Source organism: Paroedura picta, chromosome 17 (assembly GCF_049243985.1).
Source record: "Paroedura picta isolate Pp20150507F chromosome 17, Ppicta_v3.0, whole genome shotgun sequence".
NCBI lineage: Eukaryota > Metazoa > Chordata > Lepidosauria > Squamata > Gekkonidae > Paroedura > Paroedura picta.
Window position 1 is genome coordinate 17,844,078 of NC_135385.1, and position 18,340 is coordinate 17,862,417.

Below are 18,340 nucleotides of genomic sequence, written 5' to 3' on the forward strand. Positions count from 1 at the left end.
GGAAATTTGCAGACATAATAAAATTTATTTAAATTTCATGCATTACGGTAGCTACAAGTGTCATATGAAATTGAAGGACAATCAAACTTTTGCTCTGTCCATACAACGTAGCCTTAAATGTGAAATGGATGGGAATTCCACAGTTACGAAGAAACAAAAAGGGCAAACGGTTCTGAATTTCAAGGTGTTTTTTGTGAAACGGAACAGTCCGCAGACTGCAGAGTTACAGGAGGGCTAGGGTATATTATTAATTTTGTACATACAGAAACAGCAAAAAAAAAATTAATTGGGGGAGAAGCATTTTGAACGATCAGCCTTCTAGCTGAATCTGACACTGCTGTCGAAAATCGGTACTTGGGATGAAAGGTGAATCTTCCATTCCGCTTTTTATAGCACCGGCACAGAATCCGCACCCGGCCCACAGCTACGTCAAAGTCTGCCGCCTTTGTTCCTTCAAACTGCAACCACACCAAGTGTCAAGGGTTCACTACTGCTTTTCTCCCGTGCAAATTTGTTTTGATTCGATCAAGGTATGCTTGATTCGACTTTCTCTCCGTTTATTATTATTTTTTTAAAAAAAGCAAAATCTCTTGGATTTCATGTGAAAAGCGGGAGAACAGTGAACGTCGGGGTCTTGACTCCTATCCCATTCATTTCCGATCTCTCTTGACAAAGCAAAGATTCACACGTCGTCCACATTAGACAGAATGAACTGAATTAACCTGGTTCTTGAGCTCAGGTTGCAGCATTATTGCTGGAGTGACCACGTAGCTGTCCTTATTGGTGAGCATTTAACTGCCAGGACTCTGATGCTGTTCTTTAAAGCAGACGCATCAGCCAAATGCAAGGCCTAAACCAGGGCAAAGTGTGGCTCTGCAGAGGCCCGTGGACTACAATTCCCATGAGCCCCTGTGAATGCTGGCAGGGGCTCATGGGAATTGTAGTCTACGGACCTCTGCAGAGCTGCACTCCGGCCACCCCTGGGAGCACTCCTGTCTAGTCCACAACAACCTAAAAATGTCGGAGCTATAAAATGATGCAGTGTTTAATTAAATAGTACCGTACTTGCATGAACATATTTAAGTATTCTTTTCTCAGCCACCATAAGGAAAGGGAAAACCAAGAGGCTTTTGTTTTTCTCTCTCTCTCTTTAGCACAAATTTTGTCAATTGTCTAATTGCTTCATTTAAAACTGGACTGGAGGGGGAGGGGTCCACAAAAGGATGAGGGGCCGGAAGGAGGATTGTGTAAAGTCCAAATAAGTCCACAGCTCGGGCTACTTGGCAGGTTAAAAGCTAAATGCAACGGTGTTACATCCGGAGAGAAACATTATTCAAAAGCAATTAAGATACCCCCCCCCAACAAAAAAGGGATTTCAAATTGAATAGTTTATTAACATGGTAATTGTCTTTATAACATGTGCACGCACGCACACTCCAAATGATCTGCCTTGAAAAATGTTTTTTTTTTTAATATGCTGGGGACGGGAGGGGGAAATTAAACATAAATCCTATAGATTTTCATAATTCTAGGCAATTATGTCCACACCACTTACAAAGCTATTGCCAAATCTTTCCAAGGAAGCAGAATGGAGGGGGAGGGAGGGTGGGAGGGAGGAAGGGAGGAAGGAAGGGGGGGCATATGGTTTTTTTTGGGGGGGGGAGGAAATTCAACAGTGGCATAGCAGAGCTCTCAATATGAGAAAGCTGACATCATGTGGACCTTTGCTGTGAAATTTGTCATTGTAAAATACAGGGCAGAGAGTTATCAATGGGAAGGAAAATGAGAAGGCGATATGAGTCAGTTCCCCCCCCCCCCTCACAGTATTTTGTGCAGGCTGGTTGGTTGGAAACACGGCTCAGTCCTTCTCTGGAACCAGCTTAAGAACTTTCCCAATGGCAATGGTCTTACCTAGGAAATAAACAAACAGACGGGGGTTAGAAAGAAGTCCTGGGCGTGAATGGCTTGCTGTCGCGTACCAGGGCTCTGGTGCATGTTAGACCCGCCCCCCCCCCCCACCGCCCTAGACGAAAAATCCAACCCAACTCCGTGGAGGAGAAAAGGCTTTCCGTCTTTCTCGATAGGTTTACTAGGCAGTACAGAATACAGAACGATATGAACAGGAATCATCAACAGAGACAAAGAACCATGATCTTCCTGACCTTTTATAGGTTAGGGGTTTGAGCAGGAATACCAGTTCACAAAGGGGGAGCGCCTTTGATCTTTGGCGCGAAAACTAGGAGACATCCTGTCTCACTTCCCAGGTGCTGAGTTACCTTGCCGCTGGGTGTCAGTGGCTCTCTTGCGAATCAAGGACACTAGCCGATAAGGCAGAGCTCCTAGTGGGGGGGGGGGGGGAATGAAGCCACCAGATGACCGGTTGTAACCCTGGGATGAAAGGGAGACCAGGAATTCCAGGGGAAGGGCTGTGAGTTAGGCCAACGGCCTAGAGGCTCAGCAGCCAGCTCTGCTGACCAAACCGGGAGGCGGAATATGACATCATATGACGCCTGCACAGGAATGGACCCCCTGAACCCTCCCCCTGGAAAACTCCTTTTTCATTCCTCTTTGGGCCTCCAACAGCTGCTCCTGAGGACTGAAGGAAGCAAGGAGGAGGATGGGCTGGCACAATACCTCACATCTGCTCTCCCAGGAGAGGAGGGGAGGGTTTCCCCACCCTCCAGCGGCAACCTTTGGGCCCCTCAACCCCCAGAGGGCACAAGCTCAATCTCAAGCCCTGCTTGACTAGATCCAAGGGTTTGATTGAAAACTCCAAGGGAAGGGAAAATAACAAGCAGAACTTCACTTGTCTGTAGCTTCCTCAGCCTACGGTGTTAAAATTTTGCTTCTAGTTCTGGATTCTTTTTTTTTGGGGGGGGGGGGGGCAAGTGTTCCTCTTTCGTACTAAAGAACCTCCAAATGATTCGGCAGAAATCTACACCAGCAGCTTTCCTTGCCACTTCCCAAAATGGGATCTCTGGGCCTCCCTCGACAGCTTCGGCCACGCAGTGGTGCTGGACGCCCAACGTGCAGCCACAATGAAGCTTCTGACAAGTTTGTCCACCCTTCCCCGAAGGCTCCGGGCAGGTTACGGGCACATTGAAAGCACGCCGCCTGTAACCTTATCAAATCTTAAACATTAAAATTTCTTTTGAAAGACACTTCTCTCCAACTACTAAAGCTCTTAGCCCAACGCCCCATTAAGCAGCTTTAAAGTAATTAGGTCGTTATTGAGGGCAAGCGGAGGGCAGTGGGCTTTGCTGAAAAGCTCCAGATTAACCTCCACCTCGGGTGCGATGCGGCCCAGGGAGGCATGTGGCTCTCTGACCACTGAAGCGCTCGAGGGCCAGGTGTATGTATGATGGCACACTGCCAGCTCCCACAAATCTCAGGCAGAGACGGGCTCCCGAGCAAGGATGGGCTGTTGGATGCTTTAGCCCAGGGGTGGGCAAACTGTGGCCCTCCAGATGCCCGTGGACTATGTTTCCCATGAGCCCCTGCCAGCATGCTCATGGGAGTTGTAGTCCATGGACATCTGGAGGGCCACAGTTTGCCCACCCCTGATTTAGCCAGTGCAGTACGTGGTCTGCAGCTCCAGGGAGCCAATTCTGCAATTATCACTGACAAGAGCCACGTTTCCTTCCACCCATGGCTTAAGGCCCTCACCAGTAGCATCAGTTTCAAGGTGGAAACATCTCATCAATTAATAGACCCAACCAGATGCCTTCACCGCTTCCCTGGAACATAGGGCAGATGCTTTACTGGGGATGCCAAGTATCACTGCTCTAACGGAAGATGGGAAGAACGGAGGGGAGAGACTAAACTGGAGCTACTCCCCGACTAGCTCGGGACCCAAGGTTGCAGCCTTAGCGTCTGCAAGGTGTCGTGCAATGCCAGGGCCGTCAATAAGCCACCCACTCTGCCTAACTTCTTCGCAGAACAAAAGGTGGGCCTAGCGTGCGTGACCAAGCCCTGGGAATGACAACACAAGGCAGCTGGCCTTGAAAGAACTTGCTCTGCCCGGTTTCTCGGTCCTTCACCAATCCTGGACTGAAGGTCGGGGTGGGAGGCAATGCTGGTTTGAGAGGCTTTCTCCTTTAGAGAGGGATTGGCGTGGCTGATTCACTGACGCCATTGACGAAATTGCTCTGCAGGCCTGACCCAAGCCAGCCCGCATCGTGGACACAGGTCCTTACCCTCATCTCTTAAAGTGAAGCGACCCATCTGAGGGAAGTCTTTGAAGGTCTCAAGGCAGATGGTTCCTGCTGTCCTTAAACGGGCGATGCAGACTTGATCTTGCTTCACAAAACGGGGCCGTGTCTTGCTTTTCTCTCCTGATTTCTTGTCTACCAGACAGATTAAGGCCTGTGTGAGGAAATGAAGATGGTGACGGGGAGACTGAACTGGGGCCCGTAAATCTCTTTCTCACAACCGAAGCCCCGGAACCTCTCACAGGGGTTTCTCCTCGCTGCGGGCCACATTGCTACCATGGTCCTGACAACAACCCTGAAAGGTAGACTAGGGCTACAGGGGATAAGGAAAAGACACGGCTTGTCTGGAAAACCTGCGTTTGTGGCAGAGGCCCCATTTGAACCGGGACTGCCTGGTAAGCATGTCCTTTCTGCTAAGAAGGGCTGTTAAATCCTACACCATGTTCCCAAATTAGGCAGCACTAGTTTAATTGAAATCTAACACCATGAATGCCCGATCTTTCTGCCTTGCGAGGTCTTCAGAGCAGTCTGCAATCTAAAACGAATAAAGATTGAGGCAAACTGAAATACTGTCACACATCACCATAAACACTCGCCACAAGTGTAAACAAGCAAGAATTACGGTAGCCACAGAGATATGCTCTCTCGTCACAACTGTGAGAAGAGCTTTATGGTGCTCCATAAAGTGAGCACGCCACCACCAGCAAGGGCTTACCTCTGCCTAGTCTCTGAAGCCAGGGCCATTCGCACCACCTTGGATGACGGCCTTATTGAACGTGACCCTCAGATGTATAATAATTCCTTCCATAAAAATAAGACAGCTCGAGGCAAAGAGTTTTCAAAATTCTCATCCCCAAAAAGACGAATAAATGCCACTTGGCGTTTTAACTCCTCGAAGCAGGAAAGCACCCCTCCCGCCTGTTCCATTAATACTCACTGTAATCTCGACTTCTTCAATACAGGTGTGAATATGGAGCACTGCGTTGTAACCTGGGCAGATGATCGATTTGTGCTCAATTATCACTATCTGCAAGGAACGACGAAGTCTTTGTTATTGTCACAGAGAGAAAACCCACCAATGCCTCCTTTCGGATGCCACGGATCACCTGCTCCCTCACCATCATCTTTCCCCGAGGCCAAATTACTCCGAAAGGAGGTGACCTGCAAAAGCAAGCACACTTCTACCCTTTAATCTTATCTGGGATTCAAATTCAAATACCTTTATTGGCATAATCATAACAAAGCATAACCATCTCGGAGAACGGTACATGTTCCCTCTCGTGGGGGCGAGCAAGATTGACAGTCCTGTGACAATAGTGCACTCTCTTTTATTGGATCAGAACCCTCAAGTGACCGAAGGCACTGCAAAATTCCTCCACGGAATTTTCTCCAGGTGGTCCGGGATCTGAATCACCTTGTCTTTTATGTAGATGCTTTGCTATGACTTTGCCAATAAAGGTATTTGAATCCGAATTTGTTCTATCCCCGCTTTGCACCCCCCCCAGACCCCTCTCAAACCCCGCCAGCACATAAAAATTGGGAGTCCAGGTAAAGGTCTCTGCTCTCCCCAGGGACCAGGTGGATTCGAGCAAGGAAACCTGTTTTGAATTGGGGTGTGGATCATAACCGATCTGGGATTCTCTACTGCCTTCCTCTTAAGGGGCAAGGGTCCATGGTTCCCCTCTTTGCCGTTAATAACTCCGTGGAGATAAATTAGGACAAGAAAGAAACTAGCCCAAGATTACCCAGCAAGCATTTCAACCCAGATCTCCCCAGTTCTGGCGGTGAAGGAAAGTGCCATGAAGTCATATCTGACTTATGGCAACCCCGTAGGGTTTTTCATGAAAGAGATGTTCAAGGGTGATTCGCCAGTACATAGCTCCAGGACACAACCCTGGTATTCGTTGGAGGTCTCCCATCCAAATATTAGCCAGGGCTGAACCTGTGTTCTGCTGAGACTGCGCTAGTCTCGGCTATCCAGTTCTATAATTTTTTAAATTTTTTATTATTTTTATTATAATTAATAAATAACAATCAACAGAAGCACCCCACCAAAAACAAAATTCACCACCGCACAACTCTGTGGCTTTTGAATCCTGTAATCAATGTCCATTTCATCTGTTACATCACACATTACAACACTAGTTCACATACCTTATAGTCTGAAAATTTCCTTAAGTAATTTGCCAAATCAAGCCAAATGATATTGAAATCCTCAATCTTTTTCTCCCCTTGAATTACTTTAATGTTATCTGTTAACTTTTCCAACATCATAAACTGCCTAATTTCCTTTCGCCAATTATCTAATGAGATGAGATATTATCTGCGTTTTTTCCAGTTAGCAGCAATTAACATCCTGGCAGCTACAATCAGAAAGTTCCCCAATATTTTCTGCTTACACTGAGCATTTTCATTGAGAAATAAATTGAGGAGACCCAACTGGACTGAAGATTCCAGTTTCACTTTTATAATTTTACTAATTTCCCAAAAGATTTTCTCTCAGGATTTCATTATTGCTGGACATTCCCACGATCACGATGCTGGTTGGTTTAGTTGTTAAAGGGTTTCTATGCTGCCCCCCTCTCCAGAAGGTCTCGAGGCAGCTTACGCTGAAGGGGAATAATCTCATCCAGTAAAAACAATTAGGTCTAAAAATGAAACTTATAAAAATGTTCCCAACCTACAATCGCTCCAACCATTAAAATCTCCGGGCCAGATTTTACCCATGTAACATGTAGTTAGGTAGCCTCTTGTGGCGCAGAGTGGTAAGGCAGCTGTCTGAAAGCTTTGCCCATGAGGCTGGGAGTTCGATCCCAGCAGCCGGCTCAAGGTTGACTTAGCCTTCCATCCTTCCGAGGTCGGTCAAATGAGTCCCCAGCTTGCTGGGGGGTAAACGGTCATGACTGGGGAAGGCACTGGCAAACCACCCCGCATTGAGTCTGCCATGAAAATGCTAGAAGGCATCACCCCAAGGGTCAGACATGACTCGGTGCTTGCACAGGGGATACCTTTACCTTTTAACATGTAGTTGGCCCAACATACTTGGAAGTGGAATATCTCAGGCAAAGGTTTAGATGGAAATTAGGGCTGTGTGTTCGTAGGGGGGGCTATTAGATGGTAAAGACTCATACCTGAGCATCAAAAGTACGTCCTGAATGACACAGGTTGTTACTATCGCAGAGTATAAATCCAGGGAGAATCTCCTCCTCTTCGATTCCTTTCAGCCGTATCTTCAGATTTTCACCTGGAGCTACAGACTCAGTTTCTACATCGTCAGAAAGGATTCCAAGGACTTCCACGTTGTGCTTTTAAGGAAGAGTGAGATCGGGATCAACCTACAACGCTGCAGTGATTGTAGGCTGCGTTTATGACAGAGCCAAATTAACTAGATTACAGAACCAGTTATCATTCTAGGTAGAGAAATTTCCTATCCAAACCAGAAAGCATAAATGATGCTTAGCAGGCAGCAACGACCTGAATTTTTAACAGCGTTAAAATGATGGAATATTGCCTGCCGCGGAGCAAGACTGGAAGATACTACCAGTACAATTTTACACAGAGCAAAGTCAGAGTCCAGTGGCCCCTTTAAGACCAACTAAGTTTCATGCAAGGTATAAGCTTTCGTGTCCCACTGGACTTAAAACTCTGCTCTGCTGCTTCAGACCCCCAAGGCTATCTAAATTTATACAGAGTTACTGCCGCTTAGAGAGAAAATAAGTGAGTACAGACTGGGGTAACTTTGCCCGGGAATTTAAAACAAGGAGAAAGCGGCCTGGGATGAATGGATGCGTAGGGTGGGCAGGAAACAAAGAATGCCCGGTCAGATTTGCGCATCAGCTGAAATGTTCTGCAGCGCATAAAGCCTTCTGTTAAGCATGGGATTAGCTGGACATTTTTCACGGGCTGGCAAAGGTGTTCACGGCTCTTGCAACCCGGCGACAAAACCGGGGCTCAGAAAAATACAAGGCCTGTCTCGTGAACCGCCCATCAGCTCCACAGCGTTCTGTTTTATTACAGGCTGCTTTTCTCCTTGCATTAAAGCTATTCACAAGAACCTGAATTGTACTCGGTACGAGTTTTTGTCTCAAACCCATTTCTGAGTACTGTCTGTGTATCTGCAGGGACAGAGGAGAATCAGCGAAAATCTCCCCCCCCCCCCCCCGGTTAGTGGAAGTTTTCCTGTTGATACAACCCAAAGGCAGCACAAAGAGAACTTTGTGTGTGTATGTGTGTGTGTGTGTGGGGGGGGGATGCAGTATATGGGCAGTTTGTTTCTGAGCAGCAAATTCATTCATTCATTCATTCATTCATTCATTCATTCATTCATTCATTCATTCATTCATTCATTCATTCATTCATTCATTCATTCATTCATTCATTCATTCATTCATTCATTCATTCATTCATTCACTGCTCCTAGCAATGCTGGCTAGCGGTGGGCTACGCTGATAAAATTGCACAGACGACAAAACAATCCCCACCATAAAAACCTTAACCCACCAAGACGGTCACGGTTATTCAGATTCGGGACATGCAAGCAGAATGTGAAGCCAGGAGAACATCAACCAATGAACGGTTTTTCAGGAGTCAAGCGCCCCATGGCCTCGAGAGCCCCTCCCTATAAAAACTAGGCTGATGAGACGCACTATTTATAGGCCGTCCGGAGTCCACCCCAAATGCCTGCGACCACAAGCTTGAGCTCGGGAGGGGAATAAAGATTTCCAGTGAGTTTCCTGTTGGTAGACAAAACAGTTGGGATTTGGGGGGCGGGGTCTGCTGTACCTTGTTTGGCATCATCACAAGCTGCTGGCCTTTGCAGATTGAGCCCGATTCCAGCTTCCCTAGAACCACCGTGCCCATATCCTTGACAAGGCAAAGAAAAGCAACGTGAGTCAAACGGCCCTCAAAATAAATACTTCCGGGTCGGGGCATGCTCCAATTTGCCATCACATCCAAATGGAGAAACCGGAGTTCCTTTGTCCCAACAAGTGAGGATTCTCACCCTTGCTTCAACCCCAGCAGGTGGGAAGCAAAATCCCAGTCTGCCCCAGGAGGCCTGCATGTGAACCTCGGGGTGAACTTTTTCAGCCAAGCTCCATGCGACAGGTAAGATGGGGAGAGTCTGCAAATGCAGCAAGCAGGGATGCTCCCCGATGCGGACAAATTAACTGTTAATTTATTGCGAGGACTCAGGACGGACTGGATTTGGGTCGCCTCAGAGCCTCTTGAGATGTCAGTGGCGAGCCACTAAACACACAGCCCAGAATGAAGACAAGAAGAAGAAGAAGAAGAGGAGTTGGTTCCTATATGCCGCTTTTCCCTACCCGAAGGAGGCTCAAAGCGGCTTACAGTCGCCTTCCCTTTCCTCTCCCCACAACAGACACTCTGTGGGGTAGGTGAGGGCTAAGAGAGCACTGATATCACTGCCCGGTCAGTGCCGTGGCAATCCCAAGGTCACCCAGCTGGCTGCATGTAGGGGAGCGCAGAATCGAACCTGGCATGCCAGATTAGAAGTCCACACTCCTAACCACTACACCAAACTGGCTCTCCTCTCCTAATAAAATGACAAGTGGAGAGTCACAACATCACAGGATCGTGACCCTATTGATTTGTACCTTGTATTTGTCAACAATTGGCAGCCTGATTGGTCCATCAACTGATCTGTTGAAATTTGGCAAATTATCCAGGTATGGAATAAACGGTAGCCCACTGGAGGAACAGAAGAAAGGTGGGGAAAGGAGGAAAGTCATGTAAGTCTATAGGCTTTCTTGTAACTTTCCAACCAAAACAACATACATTGTTAAGACAGCGTCACTACCTGCATCTAAGCCGACCGAACTAATTCAACAATGTGATAAGTTTACCTGCTTCATGTCTGTGGTATGAGCAGCATCTGATCAAATTTTAATGGCATAGCAAATATGAAAGCCACTTCAGAAACCCCACCCAGGCACCCAGCTGAGAAAAGAGCCACCCGGTCATCATGACTCTTGTTATTAATCACAAAATAATATTTTCTGTAGACTGAGGAGTCTCTGGAAGCATACAGAGCCTTGCCTGTGAGGGTGGCAAAGGGCTATGAACTCTACTCATCCAGGTTGTTACAAGGAGGGTCAATTCTTCCTTCAAAAGGTATGCAAGACAAATCCAGATTCAAAATACGTACATGTACCAAGGACAAAAGTCTGACTGCTCCTTGAGGTTTGCTCCAGTGAGTCCCGAACAGGGCATGAAGTGGATGTCTTTTTTGGGGTTGAAGCCCACCTTCTTTAAAAATGGCACCAGTTTCTCTTTGCATTCCTCATACCTAAATCAACGAGAAGAACGTTTCTCTAATAATCCGCCGCTCGTGACGCCCACGCCCCGGAACTTCCTAGTTTCCTAGGACGGAGACCTGCCTGAACTGCAAACCTGTGACAGGAAGTTGTTCTTGGAACAGGCAATGTCTGGTGTACAAAGTTCAGAAGAGAAGGAGACAGATAGGGCAGAGAGTTCAGGACCTTTCTGCCTTTTAAGTGTGCTTTTTGTCTGTCCCTAGATTGCTACTCTCAGGGCAATTCCCTGCTTCTTCTCGGAAGCTTCTCACTCTCTTCTCCTTTAGGTAGCTAAGTAGAAAGACCCTATCCTATCTCACTCTGCCCTATCACACTATGTCCTTCCATGAAGACATCCTTTTTTCCTCCTTTAACCTAAAGCACAGCGTGTGCATCTCCTTCACTTACTTACCCTGCTAACAGTTATGGGATACCAGAATCCCTTGACAAGGAAAAAGGGCAGGGTTATGCTGTCACTGGTGCCGAGGCTGCAGGAAGCAGGCAGGAGGCACGGGCCAAGCTCTCCGAGGAGTACCACAGTGAATAACAAAGCCAAGGGTCACAATCGCAAAGGAACTGTTTCCACCACGGTGTGATCATAGTTGGCCAACCCTGTCTCTTGCCCTTGAAGTTTTTACCACTTATGGAGCAAGAAATAAGAAGAAGAGAAGGTGGAGAGGGGGCATGGTTGCTATCTAAGTATTTGAAAGGTTGTCACTTGGAAGAGGGCAGGATGCTGTTTCCGTTGGCTGCAGAGGAGAGGACACGCAGTAATGGGCTTAAACTGAGTGTAGAACAGTACCAGCTAGATATCAGGAAAACAATTTTTGCAGTCAGAGTAGTTCAACAGAGGAATCAGCTGCCTAAGGAGGTGGCGAGCTTCCCCTCACTGGCAATGTTCAAGCAATTTTTCGACAGCTACTTATCATGGGTGCTTTAAGCTGATCCTGTACTGAGCTGTTTCTATGATCTGATCCCTACATACAACAATAACAGGACGTACAAGTGGGTAAGGAGGAGAATTCCATTCCTCATGCAAAAGCAAGCTTGAGAATCAGACAGTGCACAGAAAGCGCAAAAAAGCTGGAAGACTCGCCATGTTCACAGATCATTATGTGCCTGAAAGCGTTTCATGCTCACCTTTCGTTGCTCCAGTTCACAGTAGGATCATCCATTTTATTAATAAGAACTATTAAGTGTTTCACGCCGGCTGTTTTGGCCAACATGGCATGTTCTCGCGTTTGCCCCCCCTTCTCAAACCCGGTCTCAAATTCTCCTTTCCTCGCTGAGATGACCTAAGTACGAAGGGAAACAGAATCAGAGGACGCACACGAGTGCGGGCCTAGCACCGTTTCCTGCTACTTTTGACAGAATGAAGAGCAGGCCTTGGGAAGCAGCCAAGGGCTGAACCGCCCCAGGCAGCACAGCTCAGGACAACTGCCATGAACACAACAGCCCCCTAGCCTTGCAAAAACTATAAGAATGTGCAAAACTGAAACAACAACAACAGCAACAAAATCTAGCGACAAGCAGATTCCGGCCCGTTATGTGGAAACACATTCTATATTATTTATTTATTTATTTGGATTTTTATACCGTAACTTTACACAATGGGCGCGGGGGCGGCAGTGGCTGGCGAGGCCCAGTGCTGAGCCCTATTCGCTGCACCACCGCCTCTGCACCCCTGTTCTGTTTTCCAAGGCCATCCCCACTCTCCTGAGGGAAGAACCGGACATAGAAGATGGTGGAGGAGGTGGCAGCACCGCTGGGCCTGGCCGGCGTGCTCCCTGGGGTGGGACAATGGACGCCATGAACGCAGTCATATCCGTTTCAGGGAGCGCGCCAGTAGATATGTTTCCACATCAAAAGACAGAACATCCCATTACCACTAGTAGACTAGCATTGCCTAGTGCATAGGAATGGGGAAATTCAGGTAAAAAAAATCTCCTGTCTCTGCCATGGAAGCTTGCTGGATAACTTTAGGCTAAACCTAAATCTTACAGCATCACCGCCAGGACAAAAGGGGGAAGGAGGGGAGGCCATTTATGCCACCCTGAGCTTCTCAGGGAAAGGGAAGGATAAAAATACACAGCTAGCTATAGACCCCCACAACGGTGTGCGGATATGGCAGTACAAATAAGAGGGACTCGGTGATTACTTACCAGCACAGCTAGATCGGCTTGAGAAGCACCACCAATCATATTTGGAACAAAGCTCTTATGCCCGGGGGCATCTAGGATTGTGAAGTGTTTCTTCTCCGTTTCAAAATAGGCACGGCCCACCTCCACTGTTTTACCTTTGTCACGCTCTTCCTGGTTTGTGTCTAAGGCCCAGGAGAGGTACCTGCATCGGAAGACCAATACGGCATCCTTACTATCTGATATTTATATATTTATAATTCCATTTCTAGAACGCTCCTCCCCAAAGACAGGCTCAGGGCAGTTTGCCACAGTTATACAAGACTGGTAAACAAACAAAAACATAATACAATTCAGTGAAATTCTAAAGCCACCATTGTTTGCCTGGCAGTCTTCTGCTGTAATTGTGGTGTAGGGTCCCCTATAAATAGGAAGTCTTATAAAGGGGGAGAAAACGAGGAGAGGAGAGAGGCCATTTCACAGCCTCTATGGAATTTTGATAGGTCAGTCTGGGCCTGACTCTCCAATGGCAGCTAATTCCACCAGGCAGAAGCCAGGGCCAAAAAGGTCTGGCTCCGAATACCATCTCCTCCCTGCATTTTAGCCCACCCACTGAGACTTATGGATCCAGATGGCTTCCTAAATGCACTGTGGGACCCAGAGCCTCCTGGTGACTCATTAGATGATCTGGTCAGCAACTGGCATTAATGGACGTTGGCTGCCACCAATGAGATTGGTCAATGGCCGCTCCGCCTCCACCTCAGATCAGCTCCATGGAGCACTGAGGAGCTACGTAAGAGGAACAGAGCTGAAACATCTACAATGGATTTGGAGCGAAGAAACTATAGGACCATCCTATAGGATGCTTATGAGAGCTGCTTACGGGCAGTGAAAACTGCAAGTTCATGCCCAGCACAATTATATAGAGTAATTCAATCTCTTACCATCCTAAAAGAAAGGCTTAGAAATAGTAATCAATTGGATATCAGCACTGAGGCATTTGCAAGCTATTTTGCTGATAAAGTCATCACTCCTCCATGACCTCCCACCTACGCTGGCTACAAGTAAAAGAACTGGAAGCCTCTTGGCCACCTCTGGAGGTCACATTTCATGGCTTCAGGTGGCTCTCGTTGACTTAAGTGGAGAGGTTGCTTACTTCAATGAGGCCAACCATGTATCCTCCTTGGCTGCTCAAATCGATCAATTAGAGGGTAGGAGGCCCCCCTCTGTCAACCTCTCCCTACCTTCCAGTGTTCCTGGAAGGACTGAAAGACATGGTCATCCAACCTCTGTTGAAAAGGTATCCCTGGATCCACAGAGCCCGGCCAACTACCGCCCTATTTCACATCTTGCATTTCTGGGGAACATGGCTGAAAAGACAGCCATGGACCAACTCTTAACATATCAAGAGGAAGCTTTGGTTTTCAATCCATTCCAGTCCGACTTCCAACCTGGCCATGGTGTTGTTGAGAGCTTTGGTTGCTCTGACAGATGATCTTCGGCATCAGCAGGACTGAAGCAGGTCATGTTGTTAGAGCTCAGAGAAGTGGTCAATGTGGCAAACCATGAACTTCTTGCTCACTGGAATCCAGGGAACAGCTCTTCAGTGGCTGAACTCCTTCCTCCATGGTCATGGGCAGAAGATTGTGGTGGATGATAAGCACCTGCACCACAGTTAACCCACCTGTGGGGTTCCACAGGTTGTGGTGCTATCCCCCACGTTATGTAACATCTTTATGCTCCCTCTTTCCCAACTGGTCTAGAGATGTGGACTTGGGTGCCACCAATATACAGATGGCACCCAACTCTACCTTCTGATGGACAGCTGCCTGGACTCACTCCCAGAAACATTTGCCAGGAAGCAGAGATGGCTTGGGATGAAGAAGAACCACCTGAAACTCAACCCCTCCAAAACGGAGGCCCTGCGTCCAGGTAGCAAGGGACTAGGGAAGGAAACAACGAGCAAGTGGGGAGAGGAAAGGTTTTGAGCTGTCCTGAACCTTTGAGTACGGGCAACATAGAAATATGAAAATACATAAACTGGAACAGGAATCACTTGCAGCAGTAAAAACAACTCTTCCACACCCAAGAGTGAACACGGTTCAAAGCATGATGCAAGATTCATACCAGGTTTCTCTATTTTTCTCTTTCGCTTCTCTTTCGTATTTTTCAAGTGTCCTCTTATCAACCATGCCCGTCAAGTACCTAGAAAACAGACGCGTCACATTAATTAATTTGTAATAAAGAGTGGGCCTTGGGACCCAAGTCAAAGACACACTGATGGACTACTGCAATCAAGAACTTGTGGCGATTTAAGGATTTCTTCATAGTCATCACTATAAACAATTCTAATAATTTTTTGTAAAGGGTTTGCTTACATTATTTGTCCTCCGATTGTTGATTTGCCAGCATCTAAAGAAAGTCAATTGAACAAGGAGAGATCAGTCTAGGAAATGCAAGTGGATTGTTAACATTCTGACTCACTCAAACGTCTTAACATTTTTTACATCAAGAGGGCCCAACGCCCTTCGCAGAACGCTCTTTTATTCAGTTCGCTTTTAATAAGATCACAGTAGTTGTTACATTCCAAGACCGAGGTTGAGCGCTCCAAAGGGGTGGGGGTGGGGCCTTTTGTCCCACACTGTGGTACTGTGGAGCAGCACAAAGTATTTTGGAAAGGAAACACCTTTTATAAGGTACGGCATGGGGGCCAGGTATTCGAAATAGGAAACAAACTATCCTTTCTGGACAACTGGTCATTTTCAGCCTTTGGATTCCAGGCACAGTCAATAGTTGCATGATGGAAACAATCAAATGGAAGCGCTCCAGTCTTAAATACCCCAAAGCTCAATACACATTTAAACATTAATAACCTGTCTTTCCACAAGCTCTAGGTGGCTGGCAACCAGTTTTTTTAAAAATCACCTTAAAATAACATAAAGTATGCCTCCAGAAAGAGAAGGCCCCATCTTAACACCCCCCACTCCCTATTTGGCCTTTTAAAAGCAGCAGAATCTCACTTTTTCTACTTCGTCTCAAAGCAACGCACAAGACACATCACTTAAAAGCCTGTGAAAAAAAAACCTTCTAAAAGTGAAACAGTTTACAGACATTTGCCATCCGAGTGGCAAGACGCTGATCTTTTATTTATTTAGATTTATTTAGATTTATTTAGATTTAGAAGAAGAGTTGGTTCTTATATGCTGCTTTTCCCTACCCGAAGGAGGCTCAAAGCGGCTTACAGTCGCCTTCCCTTTCCTCTCCCCACAACAGACACCCTGTGGGGTAGGTGAGGCTGAGAGAACCCTGATATTCCTGCCCGGTCAGAACAGTTTTATCAGTGCTGTGGCGAACCCAAGGTCACCCAGCTGGTTGCATGTGGGGGAGCGCAGAATCAAACCCGGCATGCCAGATTAGAAGTCCGCACTCCTAACCACTACACCAAACTGGCTCTCGCAATTTATTCACTCTTGCAAGCGACCACATCCACCGCAACCGGCAAGGCTAAGGAGCTTACTGGATTCCCCAAACCTCTGCCAATCTGCAGGCAAAGAACGCTTGTGGCTCAGGTTAAGCCGGCCTCAACTACACTGGACAACGGGGATTCCAAGAACGGAGCTTTTCTTCCTAATCCCAAAATTGGCCGCAGGGGGTCCCCAATTCAGGTCAAGACCACGGCATTAGAGAAGGGGTGCCGCGTTCGTGTGCCAGGTTCCTGAAACAAAACGGTTCTGAGGAGCTGATGCTTGGTCAATGGAGTGACCATTTGAAATTACGGCTTTTTACAAGATTTATTTTTCCTACTTTTGTGTTTTTCTACCTTTCTGTCCCTTTCCATTGTTGTGAGCTCATAAGCGCTATTCTTTCCACGCAAGTGCAAGCACAGAAGCCAAAACCACTTGAAAAGCCATCGTTGCGTAAGATTTTACATTTCAGTATTACTTTTCCAGTATTTTTCCGTATCAGTATGTGTTTGGTCTAGCAGCCCCGATGTTCCAAGATTTCCATGAACCACCAGCCAGAGGATGCTTAGCTGCGGAACTTGTGTGATAAAGGCCATCGTGACACAGTGTGTCCTGGGTGCATTATCAGTGAATGCCTTTTGCCCCATCCCTCTCAACTCCCAGACTGGCACAGATGGGCAAGTCCTACCTGGAATGAAACTGGTTCTCTATGGAAGGAGTTTCATTGGTAGATGCTATCAGTGGTTGTGCCAGAATGGACCATTAAGATGTGACTTAACTGGGGTGGGCTTTCACACCTTTATAAAACCTTACCTATTGAACTCGTAAGACACACAGCAATGTGGGAAATGCCCCTGTGTTAATTTGGAAAAATGACGCTGCAGCTTTAATAAATTTCTTTTCATCCACAGCGCAAAGAAGTACAGAACCAGCCCCTAAGGGGCTTCGGGCATCACTCCAACGTGGCGTACAGGGATACAGTCACTGATAAAGGCACTTGTTTGCTTGCCACAAGGGAGGTACCGTAATGGCTCTCCAGGGCTATTATGGATCAGCACATAAGTGAGTGAGGAAAGCTTAAACTGCTCCTCCTCATTCTGTTGAGCCAGTCTGATGGGGGGGGAAGGGGCAGGAGAGAAGTAACTGCCTGATTTCTCTCTAAAAATATTCATATGCAACACCTAGTTGAGTCTTTAGATCAGGGGTAGTCAAACTGCGGCCCTCCAGTAGTCAAACTGGGGTAGTCAAACTGCGGCCCTCCATGGACTACAATTCCCAGAACCCAGGGTAGTCAAACTGCGGCCCTCCAGATGTCCATGGACTACAATTCCCAGAACCCAGGGTAGTCAAACTGCAGCCTCCAGATGTCCATGGACTAAAATTCCCAGAACCCAGGGTAGTCAAACTGCGGCCCTCCAGATGTCCATGGACTACGATTCCCAGAAGCCCCTGCCAGCATTCGCTGGCAGGGGCTCCTGGGAATTGTAGTCCATAGACATCTGGAGGGCCGCAGTTTGACTACCCCTGCTTTAGATTGTTAATAATTACACCAAGGAAGCCCTGAAGAAGACCTCTGAACTCCATCACAACTCCCACGCTGCTCCTCGTAGTTATCCGCAACTTACCTACGTGTCCAATGAATACGACATTTACGTGTTCTTTTTTGGGGGCACCTGGCGGCGCCACCATGGATTTGGGCTTGGGGATCTCCTCCTCTTCCTCCATCATCTCCTGGGCACCCTCCTCAATCGGTCCCGCATCTCCGGAGGGCCCCCCTCCCAGCTCAGGCTCAAGGGCTTCTTCTTTGTGGTCCCATGAATCTTCCGGGGACATTTCCGTTTCTCCGTTTTCTACTGGAATTTAGGTTTTTAAAAAAATACTTGTGTAAACGAAAGGCAAACTCTTTTTTGTCACCCCCACCAAGGAAAAGAAGTATCAGGACTTGAGGGGAAAAAGGGTTGTTTTTACTTCTAAGCACTTAAATGTCGCAAATCCCAGTTCTTTCTGATTGTGTCCAATGTCTCGGGTATTTAAAATTTAAAACAGCCACCCAACTCTGAGTCAAGGGGCTTAGCAGACCGTTTCAGTCCGGCAGCGGGAAAGAAAGACGTGCGGAAAACCACCCCAAAACGGTCGTTTCAGAAAAGGGAGATATGCAAGTAAATTCATAGCTCAACCTGCTTCTTGACAGCTCATGGGCATGAAAATATTTA

At 47.2% G+C, this 18,340-nt stretch overlaps 1 protein-coding gene across 2 annotated transcripts in view; it reads right to left on the reverse strand.

Moving 5' to 3' along the window:
* Nucleotides 1-5: 5 nt before the first annotated feature.
* Nucleotides 6-18,340, reverse strand: part of GSPT1 (G1 to S phase transition 1) — a 31,475-nt gene continuing 13,140 nt past the window's right edge. The window contains exons 4-15 of one of the 2 annotated variants that reach the window (XM_077315992.1): nucleotides 17,753-17,977; nucleotides 15,042-15,075; nucleotides 14,791-14,868; nucleotides 12,688-12,868; nucleotides 11,666-11,820; nucleotides 10,378-10,518; nucleotides 9,827-9,920; nucleotides 8,994-9,074; nucleotides 7,343-7,516; nucleotides 5,149-5,238; nucleotides 4,197-4,365; nucleotides 6-1,911 (exon numbers count right to left, since the gene is read on the reverse strand). In XM_077315992.1, the coding sequence (XP_077172107.1) occupies nucleotides 1,859-1,911; nucleotides 4,197-4,365; nucleotides 5,149-5,238; nucleotides 7,343-7,516; nucleotides 8,994-9,074; nucleotides 9,827-9,920; nucleotides 10,378-10,518; nucleotides 11,666-11,820; nucleotides 12,688-12,868; nucleotides 14,791-14,868; nucleotides 15,042-15,075; nucleotides 17,753-17,977 (1,475 nt within the window). In that variant the 3' untranslated portion in view covers nucleotides 6-1,858. Of the gene's footprint in view, nucleotides 1,912-4,196; nucleotides 4,366-5,148; nucleotides 5,239-7,342; nucleotides 7,517-8,993; nucleotides 9,075-9,826; nucleotides 9,921-10,377; nucleotides 10,519-11,665; nucleotides 11,821-12,687; nucleotides 12,869-14,790; nucleotides 14,869-15,041; nucleotides 15,076-17,752; nucleotides 17,981-18,340 lie in introns of both variants that reach the window. The other variant, XM_077315991.1, reaches the window with a different exon arrangement.